The following is a 16,918-nucleotide window of genomic DNA, read 5'->3' as shown; positions in this document are numbered from 1 at the left end:
TCCTAAACCTCTTCATCACTTTTGGTACATTTTTCCAAAATCACTTTCAAAGAATCATAAAAAAATTCATAAATCTTTAAAGTTTCCTTAACTAGCGAGCCTCTCTCAGGGAAAAGTTCAAGAACAAAACTGGAAGTTCTCATGTTTAGTTCAATGATCTCCTGTCAAAAGGAAAATATAAAACCTCATTTTACTGAACATTATTTTATAGGCTAAAAATGAAGCCTAAATTAAAATATCTCATTGAGGAGGGAGGAAGATAGTGAATTCAAACAGCAGTAATGTTTCTAGAGCTAATGCAAAATAGGCATGATGCTCTTTTATAGAACTTTCATCTACAGCAACAATATGTGAATTATATCAAGCAAATACAAATAAGCAATCCTAAATTCTATCAATCCCCAAACTTTCAGTAGAAATTTCTGAAATACTTTTTTAGAAACACATGCTAAGGAATGGTGTTAGTAGGGGCCAACTCTAATCATGCATACTATGGAAGAGAAATAAAGAAGGTACTAAGGTGCTGAAAAAATAAAACTACTCTGTGAGCAGCATTTCACACTTGTCTTCTGGGAACTTTTTAACCATTTAAAACATCATTCTTAGGGACCCAATGCTACAATGTCCAAAGCACCAGAACAATGCACATAGAAGATGTATTTTGGGATGCAGCAGAGGGTTTTTGCCATTAATCTGCAAGCAATGAACTGATGAACAGCATAAAATGAAAGCAAAAATTAAATAAAGATTTTAATGCATTGTTTGAAGTAAGGGACACTATTTCAAAACTGAAAATACTAATAGGAAATAACTCTTTCTAAAATATTTGGCATCTGGTAGAATGCCACATAACCTGGGCAATTCTCCCAGGATTATTACCTATAAATTAGGAGTTTAGGTAAGGAAAGTATACTTGCATTCTGATCTACTACAATTCATCTACCATTCATTAAAGAATACTATAGAAATCTGTGCCAACTCATGGCCAAATTACCTAGTCTTCAACCTCAAAATACTTCTCCCTTTCTTTAAATGCTTATTACTGAATGATGTAATGAAAGCTTCAATCACTAGAAAGACAGAAAAGGGGGAAAAGCTTGGTTTATATTTTAAGATTTCATATGTCTTGTTAAGTTTTGGGCTTAGAATCGATTTGCTGAACAATTAGGACCTCCAAGCAGTAGAAGGAAGGAAGCCTTCCTCATTTCTCCATGTTGCCATAGGGTTGGCAGAATCTCCACTGCTGCCCTCCTCAGCCTTTGTGAAATAAGAGGGATACAGAAAGGTGTGGAGGGCAGGCATGGAACCTGATGGGAAGATTACTGGTGCGCCTCCATCTGCCCAAGCAATCATGTCTAGGTGATGCAAACTTAAAATTCAGAGCTATGTGGGTACTAGAGTGATCTGTGCTCTGGGATTCTAAACATTTAAATTTGATTTTATAATTATTCATGCTATTAAGTAAGAGTAACACCGAAATAGGCACTGGAAAGGGTTACAGAGGAAAGGTTTTATATCTAAATATTTTATTGAGGCTTTAACTTAGGTTGAATATGCGATTAGTTTGAATATACATATAGCCTCCCTGCCTCCCTCCATAAATAAACCTATTTCCTTTACTCTTAATTAAATGAGCTTATTTTATATCACATATATATATATATATATATATATATATATACATTTTTTTTTTTTTTTTGTGAGATGGAGTCTCGCTCTGTCGCCCAGGCTGGAATGCAATGGCGCGATCTTGGCTCACTGCAACCTCTGCCTCCCAGGTTCAAGCAATTCTCCTGCTTCAGCCTCCCAAGTAACTGGGATTATAGGCACACGCCGCCATGCCCAGCTAATTTTTTTTTTTTTTTTGGTATTTTAGTAGAGACAGGGTTTCACCGTTTTGCCCAGGCTGGTCTCAAACTGCTGAGCTCAGGCAATCCACCTGCCTCGGCCTCCCAAAGTGCTAGGATTACAGACATGAGCCACCATGCCTAGCCTACTTAAATGAACTTATTTTATAGCATATATTTTAAAGTTGAAAACCTACAAATCAGGGGTATCCAATCTTTTGGCTTCTCCAGGCCACCCTGGAAGAAGAATTGTCTTGGGCCGCATATAAAATACATTAAGGATAGCTGATGGGCTTAAAAAAAAAAAAGGCAAAAAATCTCATGTTTTAATAAAGTTTACGAATTTGTGTTGAAAGCCTTCCTAAGCCATATGCGGCCCACAGGCAGCAAGTTGGACAAACTTGCTATAAATCAAATCATTTACTAAAGTGTAAAGAAGACAGAAAGGAAAGTCCTTACCTCACACTTTTGAACATTATATGCAGTCAGGGGACACATTGTTTAAAATTATTTAAGGATGCAGACAATTATATAATATTTGAAAATAAACATGCTATTTAAAAAAATACATGTTTAAATTAGGAAGTAATTAGACCAATATATGATAGAGGCATCTGTTTCTATGCTATAGTGACAATATCCATGTGAAAAGCAGCTCAAGGTTCTCTTACACTCATTAAGCTGCTTTTTTCAAATAAAAGTGGAGTAGAGAGATATATTTGTGTACATATACATATATAATATCAACTACCAGAAATAATTTATCCATCTCACAATTAAACTGGGAGAAGACTAGATTGTCTTACTGAGTGGGAATGTGGGTATTGATGAAAACAGCCTTGTTTGCTACTGAAAAATAGCTTAAGAAACAAAGAAAGTACAACCTAGGCAACAGAAGAAAAAGTCAGCCAAGGGAAAAGGACAGCAATGTAAGCAGAACCATACGTTTAAAAGGGGGAGTATGAATTTTAGCAAGTTGAAAGGAATTGCTATGATCACCTTCCAAAATGATAAAAATCAAACCGTCAGTTCAAGTGTAAACCAAAATGTTCAGTCTGATGAAAGCCAAACACTGACAGTTAAAAAGGAAACAAGAGCAACAGCAGTTTTACCTTAGGGAAAAAACCATCATCCCCCACCCGCCCCCGCCGAGCACTGACGAGGATGCTGTTCCTTTCAGCTTACTTTTATAGAAGGTGGTCTCAGTTGTGACAAGAATTCTGCCATCCAAGTGATGGGTAAGCACACAAACAGAAAGAGCAGCATGTCCTGCGTGATACAGATAACAAAAGCTTCTCCTGAAGAAGTGCAGTCAGTGAAGACAGAGAGAGAGAAGAAGTGAAAGTGAAATTCTTGGAGGGCGGCCACCTCCTCATCTCCACCTACCATCGGCTTTAGCTCTCTGGCATCAGCGACGCCTCCCTTACCAGCTTCTTTCATTGCTTTCCTACTGTTTTCCACAAACTCCTGCAAAATATGGACCATATTGAATAAATTCTTGGGTCCTTTCAGATTTGTTAGTAGATGAATTCTAAAGAACATTTACATTTTTGACTCAATCTTGGTAAATGGATGGCTTAAAAACATAGCAATAAATAATGTTTAATATCACACATGAGAGTTGCTAAATTTGTAGAAATGGACTCTGCAATTCGCTGATTAAAAAAATCTTCTTTCCATCCATTCATTGTGACAATCTTACTAAGGCTCCAAGAGATAATGTTAGTTCTACCTGGAAGAGAAAATACCTAACATTTTTAAGAGGCTATTTTCTCATACTCAGAATATCATTTTATTTGTTGTTGTTTTTTTTTTCTATATCAAGGTTAAACGAAACAAAAGAACACGTTACTCCATAAGCCTCCACTTTTAAATAACCATAGAAGGTAAAAGAACACATTGATACTGCTAAGCACATAATGCTTTTTTTCTTAACCAAACCATAAACAAACTACTCTTTTTTAAAAAAAGTGTCAATCTGACCATGACATTACTTCATGAAGCAGGAAGACAGGGTGTATCAACCAGAACCTATGGTTAGTAGTAGTCGAAATGGGAATGTGCCCAAAGGGAACATTTCTATTCTGTCAACGTTTACGGGGCACTTCTTCATTAAATATCCTCACCATTCCTACAGAGAAAACTGAAGGGTGGAAAACAGTTATTTTTTACTCTGCTTTTGATCAGTGACTTAAAAAACAGTAACACTCTTCTAAATGCTTTAATCACAAAAGAGATGCAATAATCATGATCAAATTCCATTAAGAAAATAACCAGTTAGAATTAGTTTAGACATTAAGAAAATGTCCACAATTTAGCTGATGTTGCCAGAAAAAGAGAAAATCAGTGCCAAACAGGTCAGCTAAATCATTTGGAATTCTTGCTATTGAAAAGAAAAAAAAAAATCTAGGCTGGGCATGGAGGCTCACACCTGTAATCCCAGCATTTTGGAAGGCCGAGGCAGGCAGATCACCTGAGGACAGGAGTTCAAGACCAGCCTGGCCAACATGGTAAAACCCCATCTCTACTAAAAATACAAAAATTAGCCAGGAGTGGTGGCACACGCATGTAATCCCAGCTATTTGGGAGGCTGAGGGAGAACTGCTTCAACCTGGGAGGTAGAGGTTGCAGAGCCAAGACCATGCCACTGCACTGCAGTCTGGGTAACAAAGCAAGACTCCATCTCAAAAAGAAAAAAAAAATCTAGCTTATTTATTAATACACTTATTTTAGATTTAACTGGATAAAATATGCTCCTGGAAAATGACTTGTTATTTCAATGTATAATGCTTAGTATTCAATATTACCCATTTTGAGATAGAAATATTTCACAGCTTAATAGCAAACTACTATTATTTAGAAAGCATCTTTACTTTGGTAACATTTAACACTGATTATAACAGTACTTAAACCATTTAATAAGGTTTTCAAATTTTTAAAGAAATTTAATTGAGGGTCTAATATGAAAAATCTGCATATAATATCTGTGTAAAGGTTCAGATCTTGACTAATAAATAACTATACACTCTACCAGTCATGGGTCTGTTATTGGTATTCATCACAAAATGCTTTCAATTTGGCCTACCATATTTAAGATGAGTTTTAACCAGGGTTGACAGCAGTAATGTTTGGGGCAGTGGTGGATAGAGAAAGACAGGTAGGCACTAGGACCTGGGAAACAGGATATTTTGTCTTTGAGCCCCATTTCAGGAAAAGGCTAGAAGCTAGTTTAAAAAGTCAATTCAAATCTATCTAACTGCAGAGAGAGGGGCAGCAAGAATAGGGTGAACTTAGGACTATTAACGAGTACTGCTCTAGCTAGGTGGATCTGAAATGATCTTGTCCATGCCAAGAAGCCTTCCTCCCTGACTTACCCTAGATTAACCTCATTTATGAGTCAGTGCTACGGGGTTAATTCTAAATTACTCAGTTGCATATAGTGTGAATTAAATATAGAGAATGTTTTACAAAATATTTTTATTGGTATTTTTATCCCTAAAATAGGAAAGGGCATTTGAAGTACTTACCATCAGCACTTTATCCATATAGAATTCTCTGCCAGGGCTCCCATCATTGTATTTTGTATCAATGGCAAAACACAAGAATAATACATCCACTACCATTTCATAAATAGACAGGAAGCAATGAGCGACTAGGAAAGCAAAGAGGCAGACGATGATCAGAGGCAGCACCCATACTGTGTAGTCCTGCTGGTAGTTGAGCAGCATAATCCCAGCTAAACCTGTGCTGCAGACTATCAGCACCTGAAGCAGAGAGAACAAAGATCATATTTAATATTCTACTGAAGTAAGCCACTCTTTTTTCACCATTTGCAGACTTAAAATTCTACTATTTATAAATGATGGTTGCATGAGGCCATTCCATCCCAAATGAGGAAATATAATCCACATATTCTCATATACACCCAGAGTTATACATGCTTATCATATAATATAAATTTTAAAATCATACTTTAAATGATTCTGGTTTAAACATAATTAAGTTTTCCAAATGCTATGCTGAACCCTAAAACTTAATCTATTTAGAATCTGTGGCAATTTTTAAGATAAATGTATGCATATTTTAGAAAAAATTTACACACTCTTAGCACTCAGAAAAAAAGTGATATTTCAGTGTAATGGTATGTATTTTTTTCTAAGCATTTTCACATATATGAAATAGTATTATATAAACAAATCACTATAAGCTTTTCATTAATACACATAGAAGTATCATTATAAATGCTTCATATTTACTCAGCTACATAATTTCATTTTATGAGTGATTTAAAATACATGTAACCATTCTCTTACTGTTAGAGATTTATATTGTTTTCAGATATAAATAATGCTGCAACAAACATGTATAGTCTTAGAACTTTTTCTGTGTTTCGTATTTTATTTCACACAGAATATGTGGTAAATATAATTTGCCATGAAGTGTATATTTGGACTCTCTGTGAAGAAAGAGGTTGCCAAAAACATCCATGCTAAAAGAATAAAAGAAATAGCCAATTTAGTTATTGTCAAGAACCACCCACTCTGATGCTTCATCATTTCACATGCAGCATTTTAAATTTTTTGTGGTTTTTAAAATACATTTTATTCCAGCTTTTCAATAACCCTATGAATCGTTTATGGCAAATATTATCATCCCATTTTATAGCCTTGGAAACACACTTACAGACGCCAGCCGACCTGAGTAGAAAAAAAAGAGTAGATCCAAGGTCAAGGTCATAAAAGTAGAAAAAAAGAACAGATCCTACTCAAATAATGGTCTTATGATGTCAACTCCAGTGCTCTTTTCAGATAAAAACTCAGAAATATTTGGATATTGATCCACAGCAGTAATGGATTCTACTGAATTCTAGACACACTCTTTCCCAGCCCTTTATTTTGTCTTGTATAAGGCTTTAAGTAAAGGGAAAAAAGAGACCCCTAGAATCATGGCAGCCTCTTCTTGTCTAGCATTAAGAATAATAGGCAGACCATGAATTCTTCTTTGGCATTTTCTCCAATATTTATCAACATCAAGGCATTTCTCATTCACCATTATCTTAACTCGGAGTTAAAATGCATTAGATGATACATTGGTTAAGCTATAAATTGATCCCTCTCTCAGATGCTTCTAGGGAGCAAATCTGGGTCTGCCCAAGCTTTGGAAGACTCCCCACCATTTTTGTAGAAACACACTTATGAATCTTCTCTTATAGTGACTTATTTTCTGGGGTTATTTCCATAGATGGTTAATTACTTCCATTTTCCTTTCTTTCGCATTTTCTGGGGTTATTTCCATAGATGGTTAATTACTTCTATTTTCTTTTATTTTTCTTCTTTTTTTTTTTGAGACAGAGTCTTGCTCTGTTGCCCAGGCTGGAGTGCAGTGGCATGATCTTGGCTCACTGCAACCTCCACCTCCTGGGTTCAAGCAATTCTTCGCCTCAGCCTCCCAAGTAGCTGGGACTACAGGTGCTCGTCACCACACCTGGCTAATTTTTTTTTTTTTTGTATTTTTTAGTAGAGACAGGGTTTCACCATGTTGGCCAGGCTGGTCTCGATCTCCTGACCTCAGGTGATCTGCCCGCCAGGGCCTCCCAAAGTGCTGGGATTACAGGCGTGAGTCACCGCGCCCGGTCATTACTTCCATTTTCTTCCACTCTCCTGGTTTCAATTTTAGAGTGAGTTATTTCCTATACTCTCCAAATCTTGCACATTCACCCTCTTGGAGGGCTGAGGTTCTTCATGCTCTCACCATGCCATTAAAAGTTAAACCCCTTTGAAATGTAAAGTTAGTTATAGAAAAAAGGTATGGCTCAAACAAACTAGACGTTGAGACAAAAAGCTGGTGAGATGGAAGGTTAGATATTCTCATGCAGGAGGTAACTTCAACAATTAGTGATGTTTAGCCAAAAAAATGTAGTAGTTATTCCCAAATATAATGAAAGAGTGTTATGCACTTATTCAAACAGATACATTAATGGTTCTCAAACTGTAGAAAGGCTAAGAATGCAGATTCCTGGGCCCTAATCCCAGAGTCTGGTTGGTTGGATCCATGATAAAGCTCCGTAGTTTGCATTTAAAAAGTATCCCGGGTGCTGATAAAGACTATGTCTCAAGAAGTACTGGTCTATATCAGTGATCTCCATGGTGGATGGAGATCCACATGGATGGAGATCCCCACGTCCTAGGGAGTATTTAACAGGATCACCTGGGACTTCTATTATATTTCTCATACATTTAAAATGTCTTCTTTCGTATGCTTTATAAGGCATATATTAGTAACAGCTATATATATATAAATATTTACATTTGATAAATATTTGATAAATAAATGTAAATATATTGAACAACTGTGATCAAACTTTTTTCTTAATAGGGCGCACGACTTTAGAAGTTAAGAGATCCCTAGCTGGGCATGGCAGCTCACACCTACAGTCCCAGCTACTCAGGAGGCTGAGGCAGGAGGACTGCTTGAGCCCAGGACTTCAAGACCAGCCTGGGCACAAAACAAGATTCCGTCTCAAAAAAAAGAAAAAAAAACAGACGTTCCTGTTCTAGAGGATAAATTATTGGAATGCAGTAGAAGAGATTCATGCTTTAGTTAGGATGTGGGAAGCAGGAAGGAAAGGATACTAGTTTTGGAGTCAGAAAGATGTAGATTTGAATTAAGGAATTAGTACTTAGCTTTGTAACTCTAAGCAAGTTCACTTAACCATTCTGAGCCTGTTTTTCCATCTTTAAAAGAGACATAATAATACATACATCCCACGATTGTTAAAATAAGCATTCTAAAAGTATTTAATGCAATGCCTGGCAATGTTTCTCCCTCTCTCCCTTCCTTTCTTTTCTTGCCATCATAAGTGCAACATTTATGATGCTCTTTCTCTAGAGAACCTACATTTTGAAAGATATTATTTACAAATAAAATAGCATTTATAAGTAATAATTCATATTCTCAATTTTTATTAACCCAAGTCAAATAAATTGTCAACTAGAAGATATAATTAGTGTGAGAAAAGATATTACCAAATGGAAGTAAAGTAATTTCACACAGAAGCAAAGGAATTTGAGATTGAGGGGTTTTGGGATAGCTTTATTAGGACAAATATCAATACCTAAAAATATTTAAACTGGATTATAAACCTCTATTCTTACCTTTAGGACCCTATTGGCCAGTGACCATATGTTACAAGTCACTAAACTAGAAGAGCTAAGGTCCCTTACAAATCTAATTCACATTCCACAAAAACTATTAGAGTACCATAGAAATGGAACCCATAATGATGTCTTTTTTTTATTTTTAAATTCAGAGTTTTAAAATTGAATTTAAAATTTAGAGGTAATTGTGAATTCACATGCAGTTGTAAGAAATAGTAGAATGGTTCCACGTACCCTTTACCCAACTTCCTTCAATGATAACATCTTGTAAAACTATAGCATACTGATATCACAACCATGATATTGACATTGATACTGTGAAGATGCAGAATATATCCATCATCACTGGAACCCTTCACTTTGTTATTTTATAGCTATTTCCCCTCCTCCTCAACCCGATCTCTAACCACAAATCCATTCTCCATTTCCATACTCTTGTCATTTTACTTTTTTTCTTTTTGAGAAAGAGTCTTGCTCTGTCACCTAGACTGGAATGCAGCAGTGTGATCACGGCTCACTGCAGCCTCTGCCTCTGGGCTGAAGCGATTCTCCCACCTCAGCCTCCCGAGTAGCTGGGAATATAGGCGCACCCCACCATGCCAGGAAAATTTTTGTGTTTTTTTGTAGAGATGGGGTTTCACCATGTTGTTCAAGCTGGTCTTGGACTCCTGGGCTCAAGCGATCCACCCTCCTTGGCCTCCCAAAGTGTTGGGATTACAGGCATGAGCCACAGAGCCCAGCCCTGTTGTCATTTCTATTATATAAATGGAATTAATCTTCTGGGATTAGATTTTTTCGCTCAGCATAATTCCCTCAAGATTCATTCAAGTTGATATGTATATGAACAATTCATTTCTGGCATCATGTTTTATAATGTTTATTATGATCTATTAGTTGAACTACCTGATTAGAAACAAATTCTGCATGCTAGCAGCCATTGAATTGTAATGAAAAACTCTTTTCAAAAGATTTACTGTATTCTATGACCAGAACTATATTTTTAGGAAAGAAAAACTAAAGAACATTTATATTAAAATGTTAGAAACCCAGAAGATTTCTCTTCCTCTTATTTTTCTCTTTTCTGAATTTCTCAATTAAAAAAATGTATTTATCTTTTATGGTTTTTAAAGTCATTTGAAATATTATAAATATTACATTATTAAAAATATATCTTTCTGGAAAGCAATCTGGCAATGCACACCAAGAACCCTAATTAATTCTAATTCTAGGATTCTGGCCTCAGGAAATAAAGATTGATGTGGGCAAGATTTACACACAAATACAAACTTTAGGTTAGTAAAAATTGAGCACAGCTCAACTGTAAAAAACAGAAAACCTGAGGATTGATTAAATAAATGACACAACAGTTGTATAACCATAGTTAGAAAAGTTTTAAGAAAACAAGAAATGCTCATAATGTAACACCAAGTGAAAAGAGGGATACAAAACTGTCTTCTCTACTAGGTTTCTTTTGTTTTTGTTTTTGAGACAGAGTCCCGCTTTGTCGTCCGGGCTGCAGTGCAGTGGCGCTATCTCAGCTCATTGCAACCTCCACCTCCCAGATTCAACCACTTCTCATGCCTCAGCTTCCGAGTAGCTGGGATTACAGGCATGTACCACTATACGCCTGGCTAATTTTTGTATTTTTAGTGGAGACGGGGTTTCCCCATGTTGGCCAGGCTGGTCTCGAACTCCTGACCTCAAGTGATCCACCCACCTTAGCCTCCCAAAGTGTTGGGATTATGGGCGTGAGCCACCCGGCCCTCTACTAGATTTTAAATTCTATGTATTGATCAGTATATAACCAGGACCTGTAACAGTCCTTACCACATTACTAGTAGACACTCTATAAAGATATGAATAAAAAGATATGATAAAAAGTTTTAACAGGTCACTAGGCTGCTAAAAAAAGCCAATTTTAGAACATTGTGTTTTATCATCTTTATATTCTTCTCTCTCTCTTTTTTTTTTTTAGACAGAGTCTTGCTCTGTCGCCTAGGCTGGAGTGCAGTGGTGCAATCTCGGCTCACTGCAACCTCTGCCTCCTGGGTTCAAGCGATTCTCCGCCTCAGCCTCCCAAGTAGCTGGGACTACAGCCGCTCGCCACCACGCCCGGCTAATTTTTTTTTTTTGTATTTTTTAGTAGAGATGAGGTTTCACCACATTGTTGGCCAGGCTGGTCTTGAACTCCTGACCTCAGGTGATCTGCCCGCCTTGGCCTCCCAAAGTGGTGGGATTATAGGCATGAGCCACCGCGCCCAACTCATCTTTTTATTTTTCATTAAAAAAAAATGCATACTCAATATAGAGAACACTATCTTACTACAATAAAGTGGGGTAGGGGTTTAGAATTATCTATATTTTCAATATCCAAAAGCAATCATTGTTAACATCTTCAGATATTCATTTCCATTCTTTTTCTTATAAACATTTTTAAACACTACTAAAGCCCAGTAGTTTTACTCAGCTTTTTCATTTATTACATTATATGCATTTCTTCATATTGTAAACTCTTAATAAAAAACATGGCTTAGTAGGTGAATAACAGTCTATTGACTATTATTCCCAACCATTTCTCTATTGTTAGGCATCAGATTGTTTACAATTGGTCACTATATAAATAATGCTGTATTTGTTGCAGTTACTACTACCAAGAGTGGCTTATCATTGACTCAGAATTACTGAGTCAAAAGGCTTTTAAAAAAAATTTTAAAAAGGCCCAAGGACAAATTTAGTGTCAGCTGAGGCAATTATAGCACACAGTGATTAATAACTTAGAAGTCAGACAGACCTGAGTTTGAACGGCCACATTCTAGTTCTCTAAATTTGGCCAATTTAATTTTTCTCTAAACTTTATTTTAGAGTAGAGAAAACCAAAGATAATACTAGTAGCTCACCTTACAGGGGAGGACCAAATGTAACACTTAACAAAAGCCCTTCACTCAGTGCCTGGTACCCAAAGTATCTTAATCAGAGTTTACTAAAATCATCGTCATCAAATATTGCCACTTTTAGTATCTCCCTTATTCCTCTAAATGGCTTCTTATTTCCCTTTGTAAAAAACGCTGTGGGCAGTGGCTCATGCCTGTAATCCCAGCACTTTGGGAGGCCGAGATGGGCAGATCACCTGAGGTCGGGAGTTTGAGACCAGCCTGACCAACATGGAGAAACCCTGTCTCTACTAAAAAATACAAAAATTAGATGGGCATGGCGGTGCATGCCTGTAGTCCCAGCTACTTGGGAGGCTAAGGCAGGAGAATCGCTTGAACCCAGGACGTGGAGGTTGCGGTGAGCCGAAATTGTGCCATTGCACTCCAGCCTGGTCAATAAGAGTGAAACTCCATCTGGAAAAAAAAAAAAGCGGTGTATGTAGTGTGTGTGTGTGTGTGTGTGTGTATACATATATATACTTTTATTCTAAGTTGCTTCATATCTTTCTTAGCTGTAGGGATAAATTATAAATACGTAAACAAAAATAAAAATAAAGATGGTGAATTCTGAATCAGCTGTAGAGAACCGACCCACTTCATCACACACAATGCTATATATACTTCTCCATGCCAAACATATTTTCTTTACAAAAGCACTTAAAAAATACAGTTGGCTAGAGCAACCTAAGGGTTCAATAGTAAGAGAATGTTTACAAATAGTATTTGATGGATATTTAACATGGTAATAATGAATAATTGTGAAGATTATCAAAACAAGATGGAAAATGTATATGATGTAACGTAAAGAGAAATGGGCGGGACAAACAGGTACGTATGCTATGATTGTTATACTATAGAAATACAAGCCGATAAAAAAAATGGGAAATTATATAGAAATAAGTTATTTAGTTATAGTGATGGTAGTATAAGCCTTTTTCTTTCCTCAGTTTAAAAAATTTTCTGAGTATTTTATGGTTTAATACTCAGATACAATGAAATCTAATTATGTTATTGAATATTTTGCAGTATTTTAATAGTATAGAATAAAATGCCTCTTGTTCGACACTTCTAAGGAAAGTATAAGTCTCGTTCTCTAACAGCTCTATTTTGAAGGGGCTTATACATAATACTGTAATAATAATGATGACAACTAACATTCACTGAGAACTTAAAATGTGTCAAGCACTCTCCTAGATACCCTACATGTATTAACAATGCATTAATCTCATGACCCTAGGAGTTTGGCACTATTATATTCCAATTTTACAGATGAGCAAACTGAGGCACAGAGTGATTCCCTTATCTAACCTGCCCAGGTCACACAACTATCAGTGATAGAGTCAGAACTGAAATCCAGGCAGTCAGGCTCCAGTTGCAGTACCACTAACCTGGAGGAAGACTATTTCCTAATTCTTTATAGTTCAAAACACGTAAAGAGGGCCGGGTGCAGTGGCTCATTCCTGTAATCCCAGCACTTTGGGAGGCCAAGGCGGTTGGATCACCTGAGCTCAGGAGTTAGAGACCAGCCTGGCTGACACGGGGAAACCCTGTCTCTACTAATAATACAAAAATTAGCCGGGCGTGGTGGCACGCCTGTAATCCCAGCTACTCGGGAGGCTGAAGCAGGAGAATTGCTTGAACCCAGGAGGCGGAGGTTGCAGTGAGCTGAGACAGCACCATTGTATTCCAGCCTGGGCGACAAGAGCGAAACTCCGTTTCAAAAACAAACAAACAAACAACAACAACAAAAAACAACACAGAAAGAGAAACATAGGCACATGACTTAGCCTTTCCATGCCTCAGTTTCCCTCTCTGTAAAATGAGGATAATAATGGAACTTACCTTAAAAATTTATTGTGAGGATTAAATGAGCACAATATATGTCAAGTACTTATCACAATGCTGGACACACAGTAAGGGCTTTCTAAGTACTTGCTATATATTACTTTTAGTTTTTTGGTGGCCTGGATATTTTTAAAATAAAAGAGCAAATAAATATATGCAAAATTTTACTGTATGTTGCAGAAAAAATACTTGGTCTTACCTTGCCAAGGAATAACATAAAATCTCCTACTGTGTTGATGGTAGCCACTCGCAAAGCATTCTCCACCAGAATGACAAAGGCATCCTTTGCTGAGGTGCAGAAGTTGGTGCTGTTGATAGCTGTGGCTGTGTATGCATTCTGGACAAAAGCAAAAACAACATTTTCATCAACAATCGAAACTTCCTTTGTTAAGATATAAACTGAGCATAGCTAAAACATAGCCTTTAAAAATATTTCAGTCAAACACATGGCACCCTTTAATGAGGTACAGATCGAGACTGAGTACAAGAAAATATAAGATTTAAAGCCTCATATGGTAAAAATAACTTTCCATTTGGCTTAGTTTTGGTCCTTTAAAAACATCGTTATTTATTAAAACATACACAAACCTTTCTAACACCCATTAACTTCTTCCCTGTTTTAGTAAATCAAACATAATTTAATCTTTCCTAGATGTCTCAGGGTTGTGACTGTGAACATCAGCAGTGCACTGTAATCATTTAGGTGATGCTTTAAAAGCTGAAGAGGCAGGTGTGAGCATCAGATTGCTGTGGTGTTTTATCTGGACTATCCACTATCTCCTCCTTGGTGGCTTTCTTCTATCCTCTCACTTCTCACAGCTCTTGTAGTACATAGCTCTTTGATGGCTGGCATTTTATACCCCTCCTTTTCCTGGGAGCAGAACCCTAAATCTTTTTTGAGAAAACAGTCTTACCCCATTCCCTGTCTCAGTCCCAGTGAGACTGTCACTACCTCCAGCTCTGGGGATGGGTCTTGATTGACATAAGCCAATTAGCATACTATACCTACTGGCCACAATGATTGGTTCAGAATTGGTGAATAAACCAATCAGAGCCAATGAAAGCAAAAGTGATGTTCCCTGGGGCTTCTGGGAAAAAAAGGCTTTCTTTCTCTTCCATAGGTTCTCTTGAAGGTGTGAGGGTTTGAATGGCTATAGCTGTTTCGCTAACATAATGAGAAGAGCTGCTGAAGGTCACAGTGTAAAACTGAGGGTGAGGCCAACACCATGAAGTCAGAGCAGGGAGAACCAGGTACTTCAACCTGGTGACAGTTGGGACATTGGGAACTTGCCAGATTTCTGAACTTTTCAGTTATAGAAGCTAATAAATTGCTAAGAATCCCAGCTCTTCCCTGCTGCACATTCCCCTCCCTCTCCCTTGTTCAGGTCAGATTGAGCTGAGCCTTCTGTTCCTTAAAATACTGAGTTCTAGCTGACACGTTTTCATTCAATTATACCTGCTTCTGCTGCCCCATGTGCTCTTTGACCTACTAGTCATAGACTGATTTTTTTTTCCATTCTTTTTTATGTTACATTCTAGAACAGCATTGATGTTTTCTGGGAAATGTGAAAAAGTATTATAACATCAAATATGTTTGAGTCTTAGGAAGGAAAAGTATATGAACTTTGTGACTAAAACTTTTGGTCCTGAGGAATTTGGGTTTAGTGCTGACTTAAATTGTTTCTAGGTCCCAAATGTTGAGATTGCTGGGAAACTGTTGGAGATAAAGGGCTTACTTTATACTGTGTTGTCTATAAAGCTTTAACCACTGAGCCCAGGAGAGATAGTCTACAATTTACGAATATTCTAGTTATAAGCTTGTTAGTTATTAGGAGTCTGTAATGAAGATGAGGTTTGAATTACCAAAAATTTAACTTGCCATTATATGATTAAATTCACTGATTAAAAATGCTGAACATTTCAGAGCCAAAGAGAGTATTGTACTGAGCAGGTCACTACCTGTGGTTCTTAAGCTTTTTTCAGTAATGGGGCAATAGGAAATAAATTATGGTGCTCTTTAAGAAACACAGTATGAAGACGGGTGTGGTGGCTCATGCTTGTAATCCCAGCACTTTGGGAGGTCGAGGCAAGTGGATTGCCTGAGGTCAGGAGTTCGAGACCAGTGTGGCCAACATGGTGAAACTCCGTCTCTACTAAAAATACAAAAAAATTAGCCGGGCGTCCTGGCATGCGCCTGTAATCCCAGCTACTCGGAGGCTGAGGCAGGAGAATTGCTTGAACCAGGGAGGTGGAGGTTGCAGTGAGCTGAGATCGCGCCACTGCACTCCAGCCTGGGCCACAGAGTGAGACTCCATCTCCAAAAAAAGAAAAACAAAACAGAAATACAGTATGATTTTGATATATAGAATTCCATCATACAAATGGGGAAGTTTATTATCATCAGAATATTATTACTATATTATGTTTGCAAGTCTTTTTATCTCAAAAACTAAAATACAGAACATCTTAAAGAAATCATACTAAGTGTTTCTGTTAGCATCCACCTGCTTCTTGCTCCCTTATATTGTCATCTGTCAGTGCTTCTTATCAGATAAAAGATAGCAGGCACCACACAGTTAACTACCTAACTGCAGTGGTCCAAGTGTTTTTTTCCATCTTCTACAAAAGCTTCTTTTGAAATACTCTGCCAAGTGCCTCAATGAAGTAAAAATAAACTATACTTTTGATCTTGTGTAACATTAACCTTGCTGAAAAACGATGAAGAAGAACTGCCCCAGCCAGTTCTATTCTGAAAGAACACAGATTGGTTCCCAGTTCACACCAGTTCCCTAAGTACTCACAAAAACACCCAGTTAACAATTTATTCTATAGCAGGGGTGGTCAACCTACCACCTGCAGGCCATATCTGGCCTGCCAATTACTTTTTTTTTTTTTTTTTTTGAGATGGAGTCTCACTCTGTCGCCCAGGCTGAAGTGCAGAGGCACGATCTCAGCTCACTGCAAGCTCTGCCTCCTGGGTTCAGGCCATTCTCCTGCCTCAGCCTCCCAAGTAGCTGGGACTACAGGCGCCTGGCTAATTTTTTGTATTTTTAGTAGAGACGGGGTTTCACCGTGTTAGCCAGGGTGGTCTTGATCTCCTGGCCTCGTGATCCGCCCTCCTTGGCCTCCCAAAGTGCTG

General features: G+C 37.4%; 1 protein-coding gene across 4 annotated transcripts in view; it reads right to left on the bottom strand.

Moving 5' to 3' along the window:
* SLC44A1 (solute carrier family 44 member 1) overlaps positions 1-16,918 on the bottom strand; it is a 193,711-nt gene that overhangs the window by 49,720 nt on the left and 127,073 nt on the right. For 3 of the 4 annotated variants that reach the window (XM_031014502.3, XM_031014503.3, XM_063696633.1), the window contains 3 exons: positions 13,979-14,116; positions 5,375-5,611; positions 3,234-3,314 (listed from right to left, as the gene is read on the bottom strand). In XM_031014502.3, coding sequence (XP_030870362.1) covers positions 3,234-3,314; positions 5,375-5,611; positions 13,979-14,116 — 456 coding nt within the window. Of the gene's footprint in view, positions 1-3,023; positions 3,315-5,374; positions 5,612-13,978; positions 14,117-16,918 lie in introns of those variants that run through there. The other variant, XM_055350367.2, reaches the window with a different exon arrangement.

This window comes from Gorilla gorilla, chromosome 13 (assembly GCF_029281585.2).
Source record: "Gorilla gorilla gorilla isolate KB3781 chromosome 13, NHGRI_mGorGor1-v2.1_pri, whole genome shotgun sequence".
NCBI lineage: Eukaryota > Metazoa > Chordata > Mammalia > Primates > Hominidae > Gorilla > Gorilla gorilla.
This window is presented reverse-complemented; position numbering and strand designations above follow the sequence as displayed.